We start from the raw sequence: 16,940 nt of genomic DNA on the forward strand, positions 1-16,940 counted from the left end.
TGTATTGAATTGATTTTAAACACACCTTCCTAGGAAAACTACCATCGAATCAGAAGATTGAAAAGTTAAACTTTGTTTTGACAGTTGTCTAAATAACTACCCAACAATCTGTGCGTCTTCATTACATTACGCACGGTCCTCGTGTTATCTTCTCATGGTACATTTCCTCAGAATAAACCCACATGGATCACATTGAGGTGTGCTGTACTCGATGGGAGATCCCTGCCCCACGATGTCTCTAGACCAATCCCAGGCCGAGGCTGGGAGCTTGGCCTGCCCTCACACACCCCTCCCCCTGCGCCAGGCTGCATGATGGCGGAACTGTAGAATCCGGGGAGAGAAAAGTGGACCCACCCGTCCAGCTGAGGAATCCTATTTATTTATTTATTTATTGGGTTCCCCCGTATTCACACGCCATGACCCGTTGGATACCAACGAAAAAAGAGAAGTATGGTGTCGGTGAGTCCCTCTGAACGCTTCGCTTTACCAGAGTGTGTCAACTTTGTGCGCTACAACTTGAAAGGGAATCCTGGGAACGTAGGGGATACTATGTGCCACTTTGTTTTCAAAGACAACTAAAGACAGGAATGACAAACACAACGGTGTGTTGCTGTAATGTTGCTGTAGCATACCCGTACAAACAACGCGTTGGAGAATGGAGAGCTTTGTTTTCATGCCACTTCACTGAAAATGAAGTTTCTCTAAACTCATTTGATCTGTGTGTGTGTGTGTGTGTGTGTGTGTGTGTGTGTGTGTGTGTGTGTGTGGTATGAGTGTGAGTGTGTGTGCGCGCGCGCGCACTCACACGCATACGCATTCTCAGGTAGACACCCACGCCCTCAAAGTAAATCAGTTATTGCAAATAAACCGGTCGTGGTCAGACAGACCAAACCTCAGATAATGCTGTCATTGCGCAAACATAACACCGAATCAGACAACGCACGGACACATTGCTGTCGTTAACCTGTCGGTAAAGCAACAGGCGATGCATTTGGACGTGATCCCCCCCAGGCCAAGTGGGATCTGTCTAGAACAGAGCACCAGCCTTTGAAACAGCAGCTCTATCTTATTCAATACCAGTAGCAGTGCAGCTTTAGGATTTTGTTTGGACCAAACTTATTTTTTCCCTGCTGAAATTCCCCATGACTGTGGAGGCTGAGAGTGGAGCCTCCCCCGTCTGCTGGGGAATCAGCTCGCTGCTGATCATGGAGAAGTCTCTCTCTCTCTCTCTTAATCCCATTCACTATGCAGCTCGTTATTCATTTGTGAAATATGGTTTGTTTGTCAATAATTCGCTTTAATCCCTCAAACTCAACGTAATAGGTCTACAGTAGTGACTACAGTTTTAATACGATTACAGTAGTGGTGCACGTAGCGGTAGCGCACACGTTTTATTTGAAAATGACAATTTTAAGATTCTGGGAATGTTATCTTTACTTGGAGACATGATGCACGTAATTCATAAATGTGCATGCCACTACTCAAAGCAAGAACAGCCCCCTTTTGAAAAGTAGCAGTACTAGATTGACCTGGTTTAAACTAGGAAGCCAAGACACTCCCTGTGTTTCAGGTGCACCTCCATTAACAGATGATTCATATCTCCTCTAAAGGCCATTGTCCGTTTCTTCGTCCTTATTAACTGCTCTCACTGAAGACTTTCCAAAATCCCAGTTGGCCCCAATGGGTACGGGTTGAAACAGAGTGGCAAATGTGCAGAGGAAGAAGAATCATTCTGTGTTGTCTTTGGACACATTGCCTGTCACAATTGTGGCATTGTCATTCCTCTCGTGAAGTTGTTTCCATGTGTTTAACCCCCACAGGCTATATTGAGTGTTATGAATCACATGTGAGTCGTCTCGTAGACTCTAAAGAGTGCGATACATTGCTATTCCTCATGAACAGCAACACGGCCTGCTATGTTAGCCCAGTCGTTTACCTGGAACTCTGTGTGAAAGGGGTTTCCGTCAGAGAGGTATTCCTACAGGCCAAGTGGCTCTCTGGTGTATCGTACTTAATGAAATTGAATCTAAAGTTAAGCAGTCCCAGCTCCCTCCCTGGCAATATAATCTGTGAAATTGAATTCGAAAGTTCCAAATTCCATGTCATATCTTAAGTTTTCTATCTAAGCGGTGTGTTGACCTTGATCTATCTAGCCATTATTTTGAGGGTAAATCTATTGCACGTCTTTTTGAACTTGATCCTCCTCTCTCTCTCTCTCTCTCTCTCTCTCTCTCTCTCTCTCTCTCTCTCTCTCTCTCTCTCTCTCTCTCTCTCTCTCTCTCTCTCTCTCTCTCTCTATGTGTGTTTCTATCTATTTACTAGAAAGAGTAGTAGACATCCTAATTGAGCTTTCTTCTACAAACGCTAAAGTTAAAAGATGTCCCTGGAGGATACATTGATAACTTTGGGCTTGTGATCTGAACCAGTTTTAAGATATCTGCACTGATCCCATTCGTTTGTCTAGAGCTCAGATTTAAAAAGAAAGGCTTTTCCTGGATATATGCCTAATGATTTGAAACAACCTGCCGGAGGAGATTAGGATCAAAAACCAACCTTTATACACTTGAATGTACCTAATGATTTTCACGCCGCTTCCCATTTAAATCCACGCATACATCTTTTTAAGTGAATCACAACCGGAACTTCAAACGTAAAACACCCCATAAAATAGCACAGAGGAATGTATCCAGCACACACCAACCAAATATATTCTCATGAACCTGTCAAAAAGTATATTAATATAGTGGAAGTCAGCTCATAAACTCAATCTGGGAAAGACTTGTAGTTTGAACTTCCTCAAAGTCTGACACAGCATAGCTTCCTTTGGCTACAGCGTCACCGTAATGTGAGTTGATGGTAATTGGTCACTGCCTTGGACCTGTAGCTAGGAGGGTAAATAGACCCCACCCATTAAATCGGATTGCAGGCCTCGAAGGAAATCTTGTGCTTTTCTTTTTCATAGAATTGTCCGATGCTAAAAGCAAACCTTGATAACCTTTGATGACCGCATAAAAAGCAAGTGACACGTTTCTGTTGGCAAAAATAGGGATTTTTGAATAGTTGAGATTGATGTCTGTTGTTGCTGCTTTTCTAACGGCTATGATAAAGTGCCCAGCCAGCCCCGATGGCAGACATATCGCCCTTTTGTTCTGATTCGGCACAATTTATGTTCAAGGGTTGTCAATTTCTTTATGGATTTCTTTAAAACAATTCCAGAGATGGTAGGCTGTACCATCATTTTGGTTCATGCTCTGGTTGTTACAGAGCAGCCGCCAAAAAAGCTTACCTTTGATTGTCTTTAGTCTTTAACAAGTTTTCGTAAATAGCCAGGATTGTCTCTCAGCCAGATGCCCAACCACGACCAAGCGCTATTGACGTGTATAAAACATTTAGTGTCCCTTTGGATCAATTTGTCTTTTAAAAGACTACAAAGGAAATCCAAAGTGTGTGTGTGTGTGCAGTATGTATGTATTTATGTCTATACACACATTCTTGTGCATGACTTGTATGCGTTCACACAGCACCCAAATACCTCGTCAAACCATAATGTCAGGGTTAATTCCCCTCTTAGTTAACTCAATAAAAATAATGTTAAAATTCATTAAGTAGGTTTCTCTGTTTAACAACAGCCACATCAACAACAACAACATCATCCTCCCACACAAACACACAAACACGTTTCTCGCTCCCAGCCTTGCCGCAATCTCACTCGGCCGCTGAAGCCTGCCCATATCTCCGGATGTTTCCGCGTCGCTCTGGTAAATCACCCGTCGCAGCGCCACCAACGCCAGGCCCTAGGGCCCCACACCGGGACCTGAGGTTTACCCGACTGGGCCGTTACTCTCCGGTGGTGACAGAGTGTCATCGTCGCACGCTCCGGCAAATGACACCCACGGGCGCCCTGCCCCTCCCCCTAACCCTGAATGGGCCATTGTCCCGTACCCCCTTGGCCCCCCACCAGGGGCAGATGTCATCGCTCCAGCGATGGTTTTGGGGTGCCATTGTTTCTTTTGGCGGCACGACGGGTGTGGAGGGATTCTGTGCCCCTGAGGGTTCCTTCGCTTGTGTCAATAGTGGAAAATATATGAGCGGGAGATAGAAGAAGAAAACCCCCATGCTGCGGCAATGATTCTGCGCGTGTGAAGTTGGTTTCATGTGTCAGAGCTCGGGAGCTGAAACACCATGGAGACCGTTTGAAAAGGGTCTCAAGAGTTGTCATACAGGGAACTGACATTTCATTCCGCAGTGCTTTGTCTATTCATGTTTGATAGTCATTTGATTCTTTATGTCTGATGAAGTAGCGCTCAGTGCTGTTGGATTAATTCACCCTTATGTGCAGGGTAGTAGTGAGGGATTTTGGCAGGTAGTTGTCCATCAGATGGATCTCCACTGAGGATATTCCACCCAGCGCTCTGGGCTACGAGGACCATACGTTAATATTTAAAGAGCCAAGAGCTTGTTAGTCGAAAGACGGCGCAAGCCTGGCATTAGACTTCAAATGGTATTCGCTCCCAACTGCATTTATCGAGGAAGCCTCAGAGAGGCAACCAGGGGGGTGGAACCGTTGTCAGAAGAACGAGAGAGAGAGAGAGAGAGAGAGAGAGAGAGAGCCCGCAATCTTTCCTGTGCATATTTTGCTATTCAGACTGGAGGTGCGATAAGCTGAACCAGTTGGAGCGTGCCGTGGAAGCTAGCCTCTGGCAGCCAGCAGCCAGCGCCGCGCGTGTTGGGGCAGGGCTGCTCTCGCAGGTTTTGCACTGGGCTGCAAACACTGCAATTTCTTCCCCCCCGGTGCCGTGTTGTCACGCACTCAAGTCAGAACAAACACCTCGGGTAACGTGCGGTCGAGGAGGGGGAAGCTGCTCGCTGCGCCGCTGTGTGCGAGGCCTCATGACGGTGTGGTTTGTCTGACGGTGTGTCTGTCTGTCTCGCCGTGCGGTCCCCACGGAGCCCTGCCAGCTGCCGGCGGGAACACTCTGAGCCGTACTAACCGGGGGGGGGGGGGGAAGGGGAGGGGTTTGGGTCTGGGGCCAGCGTTGACCCGGGCCGAGTTTCTGAGCGAGCGGGCGGACCACAGTGTCCCCCTGGTAATCAGAGGCTTCAAGGGCCGCTGTAATCAAAGCAAAATGGCATCCTTGATGGCTGTGTGGATGTTGCAACACACGCCAATGGGATATGAGTTGTCGCCAAGCCACCCCTCCACTCACACAATGCTGAAGAGGGCGGCCTGCGAGAGCCTTTCAACCCACCATCATTAACATCCATTTGTTTGAGTCACATTGGCCTAGTGTGCAGAAAGCCGTTTGAATGTTGCTGGATAAGAATCAGATTTCTGGTTCCTGTTTTGAAAAGGGAGAAAAAATGAAGGATTGTTTTTATTTTGCCCTTCCAAGTGAGTGACAGGTCAGCATGTGGTCTTCTTATCTGTGCGCTGCAGTTATGCAAATGGTGTTGGCTTGTTTTTTGGGGTCATGGTTGTGTTTGACCCCACTGAGGGGAATTAAAAGTTTTTGCATGGGGAATAAAAACAACCCTTTATTTAATAGTTTATTTTCTGTGAAGTATTCCACTAACTTATGCTCTCTCCCCCTCTCTGTCTGTCTGTCTGTTTCTCTCTCTCTCTCGCACTCTCTCTCGCTTACTCTTTTACTCTCTCTCTCTCCCTCTTTCTCCCTCCATATTTCTCCCTCTCCCTCTCTTTCTCTCTCTCTCTCTCTCTCTCTCTCTCTCTCTCTCTCTCTCTCTCTCTCTCTCTCTCTCTCTCTCTCTCTCTCTCTCTTACTCTTTCCCTCTCTCTCCCTCCTTCTCTCTCCATATTTTTTTCTCTCTCTCTCTCTCTCTCTCTCTCTCTCTCTCTCTCTCTCTCTCTCTCTCCCTCTCAGCGATCTACAACTACGATGGGCGAGGTAAACAAGAGCTGTGTCTGCAGGTGGGCGACACAGTGCACATCCTTGAGACGTTTGAAGGTGAGTGAGTCGACCGAAGGCCCACTTTACACCTCTCCCCTCTCCCCTCCCCCCTCCCACTGCCTTCCCCTTTACGAGCCTGCCCAGGCGATGCCGTGACATGTTGAGAGCTGCACCGGGGCTGTGATCAATATACTGCACCTCGTGAAAGTCAGCTGCAGTCCCCCGCCCCCCTTGCCCCCTAACTCTTCGTACTTCTCTGTGATGTCTCATTTCTTTAAATCTCTAAAATGAATCTGAATCTCTCCCAGGCTGGTACCGAGGCTACACGCTGCGGAACAAATCTCAGAGGGTAGGTTCCCACCAGGCACGGCCGTCCTACCGCAGAAGGGTATTTTCGAGGGTGGTTCTGTCTCCCCTGGTTTTAACTCCGTCCTGTGCTTCTCCTCCCCCCCAGGGCATCTTCCCCTCGTCCTTCATCCACCTGAAGGAGGCCCGAGTTGAGGGGATCGAGTGAGCACCCATCCACCGCGTTGAAGCACAGCACAATAACAATGATAATCATAATCATAATAGCACGTGATAATCCGTCTTCATTTTGGATCGCCGCCACCCCTTGTCATCTTCCGAGCGCCGCCTGCTGCTGTAACGATATTAATCAGCAGATCATTTAAAGCGTTATTCGCGCCCTTTCTGTTTTATGGAAATGCTCGTCGATTCATCATGAGTAGAGGTGGTCTTTATTCACATATGTTCCGTGTGACTAATGTGAATAATGCAATACTTTTTCCTCCCTCGTTATTCCCCGTCTGGCGCGTAGCCAGCAGGAAATTATTATCCCAACAGATTTACCACTGGTGCTGGAGCTGGGGGCGACCCTGAGAGAATGGGCACAGATATGGCACAAGCTCTATGTGGTAAGTATGTGTGAATATCTAATTTACAGACACAAACATGTACACACACACACACACACACACACGCACTGTGGCATCCCGCCGCCGGACCTCGGACCGGGCGGGTCCGAGGACACGCGATAGACCTCGGTAGACCTGGAGAGGCTCACGGAGACCCTAGCACGAGTATACAGACTATTTATGCTGCGGAAATAAACGCCGGCTGCCGCTTTAACCCCTGCTTTCTGGGTAATTCGTACCGGGTATCTGACAATCGGGGAAACGGGTTGCCACAGCACACACACACACACACACACACACACACACACACACACACACACACACACACACACACACACACACACACACACACACACACACACACACACACACACACACACACACACACACACACACACACACACACACACACAAACGTCTTCTCACTTTGTCTTCTCCACTCTTATTCCAGACAGCATCCCAGTCTTCATTCATTTTGAAATACTCACCTTTGAGTTGATTTTTACCACAAACAGTACGGGAAAAAAAATAAACCCTGGTTCAGTCGGTAACTCACCTGTTTATCTCCCGGCAGAACGGCAACGTCAGTCTGTTCAAGGCCGTGCAGCAGATGGCCTACAGCCTCATCGAGTATCGATCGCAGATAGTGTCAGGAACGCTGCCCAAAGATGACCTTGTGGAGCTAAAGAAGAAAGTCACCGCCAAGGTCGACTATGGAAACCGGTATGAACCCCCCCCCCTCGAATCTCCCCCGGTGTCCACGCCAACAAAGCTAAAAAATAAACACTTGTCACGCCTGCTTTATGGGCGCGGGGGTCGGTTCTGCTACTGGGGACAACTCATTCGCCGGGCCACGGTCCCATGCTGCCGCCTGTGTGTCTTCCCCAGGATCCTGGGTCTGGACCTGGTGGTGCGCGACGAGGCGGGGAACACGCTGGACCCCGACTTCACCAGCACCGTCAGCCTGTTCCGCGCCCACGAGGTGGCGTCCCGCAGCATCGACGACCGGATACAGGAGGAGAAGGCATGCGCGGGTTTGATGGCATCGTTAGGCGGCCCAGCGGGCCTATTAAAGGGGTGATATCACGCCGCCGGGTGGGAGTGGGGTTAGCCCTCACGAGCCCTTTGAAATTCCGCCTTTCCCTGTGTTTTAGTAACATCACAGGTGGGCTTGTACACCAAGATGTACGCTGGATGGATCAGTCAACCAGCCCACCCAGTGGACTGTAACAAATGTTAATAATAATAATAATAATAATAATAATAATTCATCAGTTTTTTATAGCGCTTTTCTAAATACTCAAAAACGCTTTACAAATAAGAAAGGAATACATACAGACAGTACAGACACTCAAACAAAAGGGAAAAAATAAACAACACCACAACAATAGGCAACACATTAAGAGAGCGGGAGAGAGTGGAAGATGGCGGAGGATGATTTGTCGAATGTTGTAGGTGGTCCTGAAGAGATGGGTTTTAAGTTGACTTTTGAATGAACAGAGTGTGTCAGAGTTTGGGATGGCCAGAGGGAGGGAGTTCCAGAGGGTAGGGGCGGCGATGTCGAAGGCTCTGTCCCCCAGGGTGCGATACTTATCTATCCGGGTTGCTTATCTATCCAGCATACATCTAGGTGGATACGCCGCCTAGTGATGTAACTAGGGCACAGAGAACGGCTTGTAATGGCTGATCACACCTGGTGGCATTATATCACCCCTTTAATCCACGACAGTCTAATTAACACCAATTAACCCCGCCCCCCCCCCCACCGGTCTCCAGACGCGGCAGCAGAACCTGGAAATGCGGCGGCAGACTCTGTTCAGCACGGTGCACACCTACAGCCTTCTCATGAACCTCAAGAACTTTGTCTGCAACATCGGCGAGGAGGCGGAGCTTCTGATGTCCCTGTACGACCCCGACCAATCAGAGTTCATCAGGTGAGCATGCCGCGCCCCCTCTCCTCAACTGACTTCTGTTATGTGCTCGACTAATTACACTACCTGGCACACCTTCTGATTCCTGTAGCTGTTCTTAACCGTGCCTGGCTTCTTTCTTTAGAAACATAGAAATACCGGGCGGTAACTCATCTTTTTATGGAGTCTTGATTGTATGCTTTGATCGACCGCAGCCTCACTCGTAAATCCTGATGTACATTTTAATATACTGCTCGTGAGGTTTGATTTAGCTAATTGAAAAGACACGTTCTCTTTTTTAGATAGATTGCATTTATCACCCCAGAGACACCGTGGCATGGACACTCCATTCAGTCAGAGGATGTAAATGATGATGTGTTTTTGTTTTCTCCTGGATGCCCCTGATATGTTGCATGAGGTGGAAATGCGGATTTGCTCACAGTAATTTGTGATTTTAATTCACACAGCGAGAACTTCCTGGTGCGCTGGGACAGTATGGGCATGCCCAAAGAAATCGAAAAACTCAACAACCTTCCAGCGCTGTTCACGGTAAACAAACCATGACCCCGCAAATTCTTTAACACCTTCACGCGTTACATTGAATACACACACGACGACGAGAGCGCCAACAGCTAGTGACATGCATAACTGGGGTTCATGAAATGCCGATGAGCATATCTCGCAAGATTTAACAGACAACACTTATTATCTCACCGTAAAATCGCCTGTTTGCGGAAAGCTAAAGATTTCACATAGTAATTCTTGGATTCCCTTAAATTCGATTTGCCGGAAACCCCATGTGTTGTCGTGTGTGTTTTCGTTTGTGTGGTTGTTTCTGTGTTGTCGCCTTTCTGAGGCTCCGTCTCCTCATAAACAACATGATGTGTATTTAATTTGGATGTTTTTAGTGCGTAGGGTAAGTAGAGAAACACACAGAGGCTCTAGGGAGAGGCCTCTTGCGGGATTCAATCTGGAGCCAATAAAGACACACAAAGTGCCTGGTACCACATACAGACAACCACACTCCTTTGCCATCCCCGCACTGCACACTTATATATATTTTTAATATACACTTGACTGGAATGCACACCACAACAGATGGCATGCCTGAGTCAACAGTTGGCTTGTTCACCCGCCAGTGAAAAAAAAACAACACTCCAAACAGTTTTTCCAACAGTAAACATTTTATGGGGAGTAAAATAAAATAAAAAAAATCCAACAATCTTTTTGGGGTTCAGTCTTACACTTCGGTAAACACACGTTCTAACCAGATTGGGTTTGTAGGTCACGACCAGGGTAAACCAGTTACACACACGGCTGTGTTCTCTCGACCACATTCGTTATCGCGTGGCCTGTAGGCACACTGCAAACCCATCTGCGTCGCTGTGCTTCATTCGGACATTCATATCTCATATTCACCTTAGGACCTGACGGCAGTCTCGCTATACCTTCTCAGCCCTTCTGCGGGGGTTTTGAACCAATTCGTCAGACTAATTGATGTTGTCTGGGGCCTGATCACTGCTGTTGTCTGGGGTTGTGCAGGATCTGAGCAGCAGCGACCTCATCAGACAGCGGCTGTACCTGGTGTGTCAGATCATCCGAGTGGGCAGCATGGAACTGAAGGAGGGCAAGAAGCACACGGGAGGCCTGCGGCGGCCGTTCGGGGTGGCCGGTAAGATGCTTCGATGTTGTTGTTGTCTGTGTCCTAACGTCTGTGCGCCCACAGGCCAGTGTGAAGCTAAACCGGTTGGGTGTGGGATTGGATTTGTTGTGCGGCTCAGACGCGAGTGGGTCTGCGAGGCGGTTGGCGCCCGGAACACCTGGTCGGTTCCTCCACCTTTTTGAGCGGCTCTTCGCCGCATTGGCAGAACAGATGGTGGAAAAGCGCTTTAGCGAGCCATTTCCTTTTTTTTTTTCTTTTTGGCCAGATGAATAGTGGGTTGGAGGACAAGTCCTTTTCCTGGGATGCAGGGGTACATGGAGTAGAACCAAAGTAAGCAGCAGTCGAGCCATTCAGAGAGTACCGGTGTCTTCAGCCAGGAATCCGGGGGAAAAACCTGGAAAATAGATCTGGTGGAACGCACAAAAGAACAGAGGGTACTTGCACTGCAGGCGGCCCACAAAGGAGTCTGTTACATCTCAATGTGCTGTTGCTAGGGTACGGGTGATCCTTGACACTATTCTGTTGCTAGGGAACAGGTGATACTCAACACTTTTCTGTTGCTAGGTAACAGGCGATACGTGTCACTCTCCTGTTGCTAAGTAACGGGTGATACTTGATGATGTTCTGTTGCTAGGTAACAGGTGATACGTGTCACTGTTCTGTTGCTAGGGGACAGGTAATATGTGTCACTCTTCTGTTGCTAAGTAACTGGTGATAGCTGATGCTGTTGCTAGGTAACAGGTGATACTTTTCAATGTTCTGGTGCTAGGGAACAGGTGATATTTGTCACTCTTCTGTTTCTATGTAACTAGTGATACTTGAGGATGTTCTGTTGCTAGGTAACAACAGGTGATAGATCTCACTGGTCTGTCGCTAGGTAACAACAGGTGATGGAACTCAGGCTTCTGTCGCAAGGTAACAGGTGATGATGTGTGACTGTTGAGATATTAGGTAACTGTTGATACCTCGTGGTGCTCTGGTGCTAGATGACGTGTGATTTGAGATTGGTGATTCCCAAACAGTCGTTGCAGTCCCTTCAGACAGAGTGGGGGAAAAATATACTCCAAACCCCCGCAAAATCATTGGAGAGTAACTTTGTGTTCCATTCATATTCCAGGTGTGGGGCAAACGCGTCCTTCACCACGGCCTTCTGCTCACTGCGGTGCTCCTCTGTGTCTTTTGTCATTGCAGTGATGGACATAACAGATGTGGCCCACGGGAAAACAGATGATGAGGACAAGCAGCACTTCATCCCCTTCCAGCCGTGAGTCTCTGGTGCATTGGTATTACCCTACACGCGGCACTCGCACAGGGAACCCACTCGTGCTTATCTGAAGTCGTATCGCCCTTTATTATGCTTCATGTGTTTCTGTTCCAGGAACACTTACAGAACAGTTGCTTTCTCTCTCTGTCGCTCACTCACTCTCAATGAAGATGTATGTATTTATGTCTTAATGTATTCATACACACACACACGCACGCACACACACACACAGGCACATGCACATGCACAGGCACACACACACATGCGCAACTGCACAGTTGGTGTTGAATATGTATGGGTTTCTGGAGGAAGAAGAGTAGCCCAAAAAAATATCAAGATCCACCCTCACAAGCCCTGATCCAAACACCGTCACAATAGCAGGCTCCATCCATTCTCCGTGCGGTCACCTTTGAGACAATATTCAAACTGTTGTGCCTCGCGGTTACATGCTGTTTCATAGCAGGAAGGTCACGGTGGCGTTCTGTTAATTAGCTTCTGCCCTCTCCTCCTCACCTGTGTGATGTCCTGATAATAAGTGGGCTGTGACCTGCGATAAAGGACATCGTCTGTGTTATTCACACTGAGCGGGCTCCCATCTTAAAGTTCAAGCCTTGATCATTTAACGAGAGGGTTGTGTTTTTAAAGAAGCACATGGAACAAGTCGCAGGTTGGCAATTGTCATTTAAGGTTTTGGTCGCTATGCACTATTTAGTAAATCTATTAGTAAACTATTGAGACATTTAGCTGAGGTTGATTACATATCTCATGCAGAGATGCCTTCCATCATCTTGATTGCGTGACTGGAACCAAGTTCTATTCTGCTGTGTGAATCGCAGTAACTATGTCACTGCTCTGATCCGTGATATTTGATCATTATTTATCCTTAGAGTTGGGGCCAAATATTCTGCATTGCAACAGAAAACATGCGTTCCTCAGCAGGGGGTCGCAGGTGTGTGTGAGCGATATTCCCCCCAGGCCATAAGATTCTCGAGAGCATAAAGTTGTAAGAAGTATCCTACCTACCCTATAAAAGCGCTCATTACTTTTGATTAAAGATCAAACTGACAGATCTACTGCTCGTAAATGTATGCATATTGATTGCTCATTTTCTTTTTTTCTGCTTACATATTTGATATTCTAAGCAGACCATTGCGTCCTTGGACCAATAAAAGAAAGGCAGTGAGGAGGAGAGCTCTATCAAAAGCTTATTTTTCTTCTCCAAGAAATATATTTGTGTATATATATCATCTTTTTAATTGAATTGACAAAGCAACAGTACTCGCTATTGTATCATCAAAGATGGAGGCAATTAGGATCGCCCACCACAAGGATTTTGAATAGGCCTGGGCTGTACTTGAGAGTGTTTAGCAGTCCTCCACTATTCATAGCCTCAGATGGGCTCTATTCCCCACTGTGTCTTCTTTGTGAAGTCTCCATGAGAGTCAGAACCTTTCATCTAGTTGGATATTCCTCCACTCCCAGACTGCAGATCACAGCTCCATTTTTGTCTTCTTACAAAGCTAACAATGTTTACAAATCGTTTTCAACTTTGTGTGTGTGCGTGTGCATGCGTGCGTGCGTGCGTGTGTGTGCGTGTGTCTGTGTGTGTGTGCGTGTCCTTTAACCTTGCCTCCGCCTCCACTCCCAGGATCGCCATGGAAACGTACATCCGCCAGCGCCAGCTCATCATGTCTCCCCTCAGCGCTTCCCGGGTCAGCGGGGAGAACGAGCCCCTCACCGCCGTGTTCAACAAGGTCATCGCCACGCGGGAGGTCAACCACAAGGGCCAGGGTACACACACACACACACACACACACACACACACACACACACACACACACACACACACACACACACACACACACACACACACACACACACACACACACACACACACACACACACACACACACACACACACACACACACCAGGGTGTGTTCCCCCCTGGTGGGTACAAATGCGTTCTCTAACCTTTTCTTGTCTTCCTCTTTTCAAGGAGAAGGACAAACTGAGCATGCTCCGGAGAGGGGCATGTGTGTTGTGATTCACGGCACATCTGACGTGTGTGTGTGTGCGTGTGCGCGTGCGCCCGTGTGTGTGTGTGTGGGTGTGTGTGTGCTCCAGGGCTGTTTGTGACCCTGAAGCTGCTCCCGGGGGACCTGGCCCAGGTGCGTAAAGACTACCCCCACTTTGTGGACCGCGCCACCGCCATCGTGGGGAAGATGGGCTTCCCGGAGATCATCCTCCCAGGTGCGACCCCCCGATCGCGACAGACAGACAGACAGACAGACAGACAGACAGACAGACACTGGCACACAGACAGACAGACAGACAATGGCACACAGACACAGACAGACACTGGCACAAAGACAGACACTGGCAGACAGACAGACAGACACTGACACACACACACACTGACACACACAGACACACGCACACACACACACACACACACACGCACACACACACACACACAGCGTGCCCCCCCCCAGGGAGAGGACGGTTCATCGTGCACTCGGGGGGGCCCGGTGTTCTGGGCCACCTGAGGCCACGTCTCCTGACCGTCTCTCCCTCCGTCCTCCAGGAAACGTGAGGAACGACATCTACGTCACGCTGCTGCACGGCGAGTTCGACCGCGGCAAGAAGAAGACGCCAAAGAACGTGGAGGTCATCGTGAGCGTGCAAGACAACGACGGGAACCCCATGGAGGTAGGGGTCAGGGGTCAGCGAAGGGAACCCCATGGAGGTAGGGGTCAGGGGTCAGCGAAGGGAACCCCATGGAGGTAGGGGTCAGGGGTCAGCGAAGGGAACCCCATGGAGGTAGGGGTCAGGGGTCAGCGAAGGGAACCCCATGGAGGTAGGGGTCAGGGGTCAGCGAAGGGAACCCCATGGAGGTAGGGGTCAGGGGTCAGCGAAGGGAACCCCATGGAGGTAGAGGTCAGGGGTCAGCGAAGGGAACCCCATGGAGGTAGGGGTCAGGGGTCAGCGAAGGGAACCCTATGGAGGTAGGGGTCAGGGGTCAGCGAAGGGAACCCCATGGAGGTAGGGGTCAGGGGTCAGCGAAGGGAACCCCATGAGGTCGGGGTCAGGGGTCACCAACTGGAACCCCATGAAGGTAGGGGTCAGGGGTCACCAACTGGAACCCCATGAGGTAGGGGTCACCAACGGGAACCCCATGAGGTAGGGGTCAGGGGTCACCAATGGGAACCCCATGGAGGTAGGGGTCATGGGGTCATAGGGGCAGGGGTCATGGGTGTAGGGGTCGCGGGGTAGGGGTCAGGGGTGATGGGGCACATGCAGGGCTGAGTAGAACGTAACCAAGGGCAACCTTGAATCTTTGACAATTTGAATGTTTGATGGATTGACTTTCAGTCTGCGTTGTTTTTAATCTACATGTCCGTAAAACTGTTGGGGACATTCCATTGGGAGGACGGGGCCTAAATGATGCTTTTCCAGAAGGAAAAGCTTTTAAGTTATGTTTTTTGTTGTGGGGGTGAAGGATTGACTCTTCTGTGTGAAATTTGCGGTGTTAAGTTTTGCTTTGAATAAACTTGTTATGTATTTGTGGAATGGTACGATTTTCTCTCTTCGACTTAGTAGTAGTAGCAGTAGTAGGTTAGACAATGTCAAGAAAAAAAACAACTTCCAAAGTTTGGCAGCTTTTTAAAACCATAAAAGATGATCCAAAAATAATAAAAGGCAAACTGGTAACAGCAGCTGTCATATCATACCACCCACTCTGGTAAAAATGATTCTCTCCGTCGGAAATCGGTCAAGCATTATTCCTGCTTTGCTAAATTGAACGGTTCCTCATTCATTTCAATAAGCTGAAACGTATCCTACAAATGTATGTTTAACTTGTTATTAGTCAATTGTCGTACATTGTCTTCAACTTTGTTTTTTTTTGTCGTGATCGGATAAATTTGATGTGTAGACCGAACACAGTGCCCCATCTCTAAGGCAACCGGCTACTGACTCCATGAATGGATTATATTAATTTTTGTACATTGTTACAGCCTATAATTATAGGATATTTGGCTGATGGCAGCCTAGATTTTCGGTCGAATTGAATGCAGATGTTGACATGAATGGATGGCGAATTGGCAACAAATTGATCGAGGCGGTCATTTAGCGGAGGTGCTTCACTTCACCCATTTAGCTGTGGGAAACCTTGATTAGCCAATTGATTCTTATCAAGCATTATTAGCCCATTGATTATTTTCAAGCGTCAAAAAGAGGCAAAAGGAACTAAAATGTGGCTTCATCGAGCCGCAGATATTAACAAAGATATTTGGATTTATGATCCGCAATGAGTCGACGGTGGGTCAAGGACACCCCTAAGAATAACACGTGCAACTGGCAGCATATGTTTTATAACCGTAATATAAGAGAAATAAATCAATTTCAGCTGCAACAACAACAATACGTTAATGTGAGCGCAGTATGTAAACTACCTTGCGTTTTCCTCATCGATCAAAAGCAAACACTGCCTGTGCAATTGTTGCTTTTGTAAAGAACAGTTTTGTAAATGGTTTTCAGTTCCAAGAATTCCAAGAATTTTTCCTCTGTCCTCTGGCCCTCTTTCAGAAGGCCATATTCCCGGGGGCCGGTTATGAAGGCATCACAGAGTACAAGTCTGTCATTTACTACCAGGTTAAGCAGCCATGCTGGAACGAAACTATCAAGGTACAGCTATGTCCACTCCACAGCCACACACCACACACGCACACAAAAGTGCACGCACGCACACACCCGGCCACCCACGCCCACACTTCTCTTTCTGACTTTCGCTCTTGCTCTTGCTGTCTCGCTGTCTCTGTCGCTCTCCCTTGCTCTCTCTCTCTCTCTCTCTCGCTCTCGCTCTCGCTCTCGCTCTCTCGCTCTCTCTCGCTCTCTTACACACTCACACACACACACAGTCATGAGCTGTGACCCGACAAAAGTGCCACTGTACTTATATGACACAATGTCTTGAGCCCTCCAATTACGTCCTCCAATGGATTTCAGCTCCATATAACGGAATAATCCTCCCAGCGGCAAAGCATCTGCCGTGTACGTGCCACCCATACCAATGTCAGACTAGACTGCCTCGTCTCTAATCCTCTTCTCTCTCTCGCCCCCCCCCCCCCGCCCATGATTTCGCCTCCTCCTCCCTTTCCTTCTGCAAGGTGACTATCCCCATCGAGGACGTGTGTCGCTCCCACCTCAGGGTGTTGTTCCGGCACCGCTCGTCCCAGGACTGTAAGTATCTCATCATCCACGGTGGCATCTCAATGAGC

General features: G+C 48.3%; 1 protein-coding gene across 1 annotated transcript in view; it reads left to right on the forward strand.

Moving 5' to 3' along the window:
- The first annotated feature begins 310 nt into the window (after window positions 1–310).
- dock5 (dedicator of cytokinesis 5) overlaps window positions 311–16,940 on the forward strand; it is a 40,108-nt gene continuing 23,478 nt past the window's right edge. Inside the window, exons 1-16 of the mRNA XM_079742469.1 lie at window positions 311–459; window positions 5,883–5,966; window positions 6,218–6,258; window positions 6,364–6,419; window positions 6,727–6,823; window positions 7,398–7,546; window positions 7,712–7,847; window positions 8,600–8,757; window positions 9,201–9,282; window positions 10,276–10,405; window positions 11,588–11,660; window positions 13,309–13,451; window positions 13,786–13,911; window positions 14,246–14,370; window positions 16,249–16,347; window positions 16,830–16,902. Coding sequence (XP_079598595.1) covers window positions 417–459; window positions 5,883–5,966; window positions 6,218–6,258; window positions 6,364–6,419; window positions 6,727–6,823; window positions 7,398–7,546; window positions 7,712–7,847; window positions 8,600–8,757; window positions 9,201–9,282; window positions 10,276–10,405; window positions 11,588–11,660; window positions 13,309–13,451; window positions 13,786–13,911; window positions 14,246–14,370; window positions 16,249–16,347; window positions 16,830–16,902 — 1,615 coding nt within the window. The 5' untranslated portion in view covers window positions 311–416. The remainder of the gene's footprint in view (window positions 460–5,882; window positions 5,967–6,217; window positions 6,259–6,363; window positions 6,420–6,726; window positions 6,824–7,397; window positions 7,547–7,711; window positions 7,848–8,599; window positions 8,758–9,200; window positions 9,283–10,275; window positions 10,406–11,587; window positions 11,661–13,308; window positions 13,452–13,785; window positions 13,912–14,245; window positions 14,371–16,248; window positions 16,348–16,829; window positions 16,903–16,940) is intronic.

Source organism: Pollachius pollachius (assembly GCF_949987615.1).
Source record: "Pollachius pollachius genome assembly, chromosome: 1".
Classification (NCBI taxonomy): domain Eukaryota; kingdom Metazoa; phylum Chordata; class Actinopteri; order Gadiformes; family Gadidae; genus Pollachius; species Pollachius pollachius.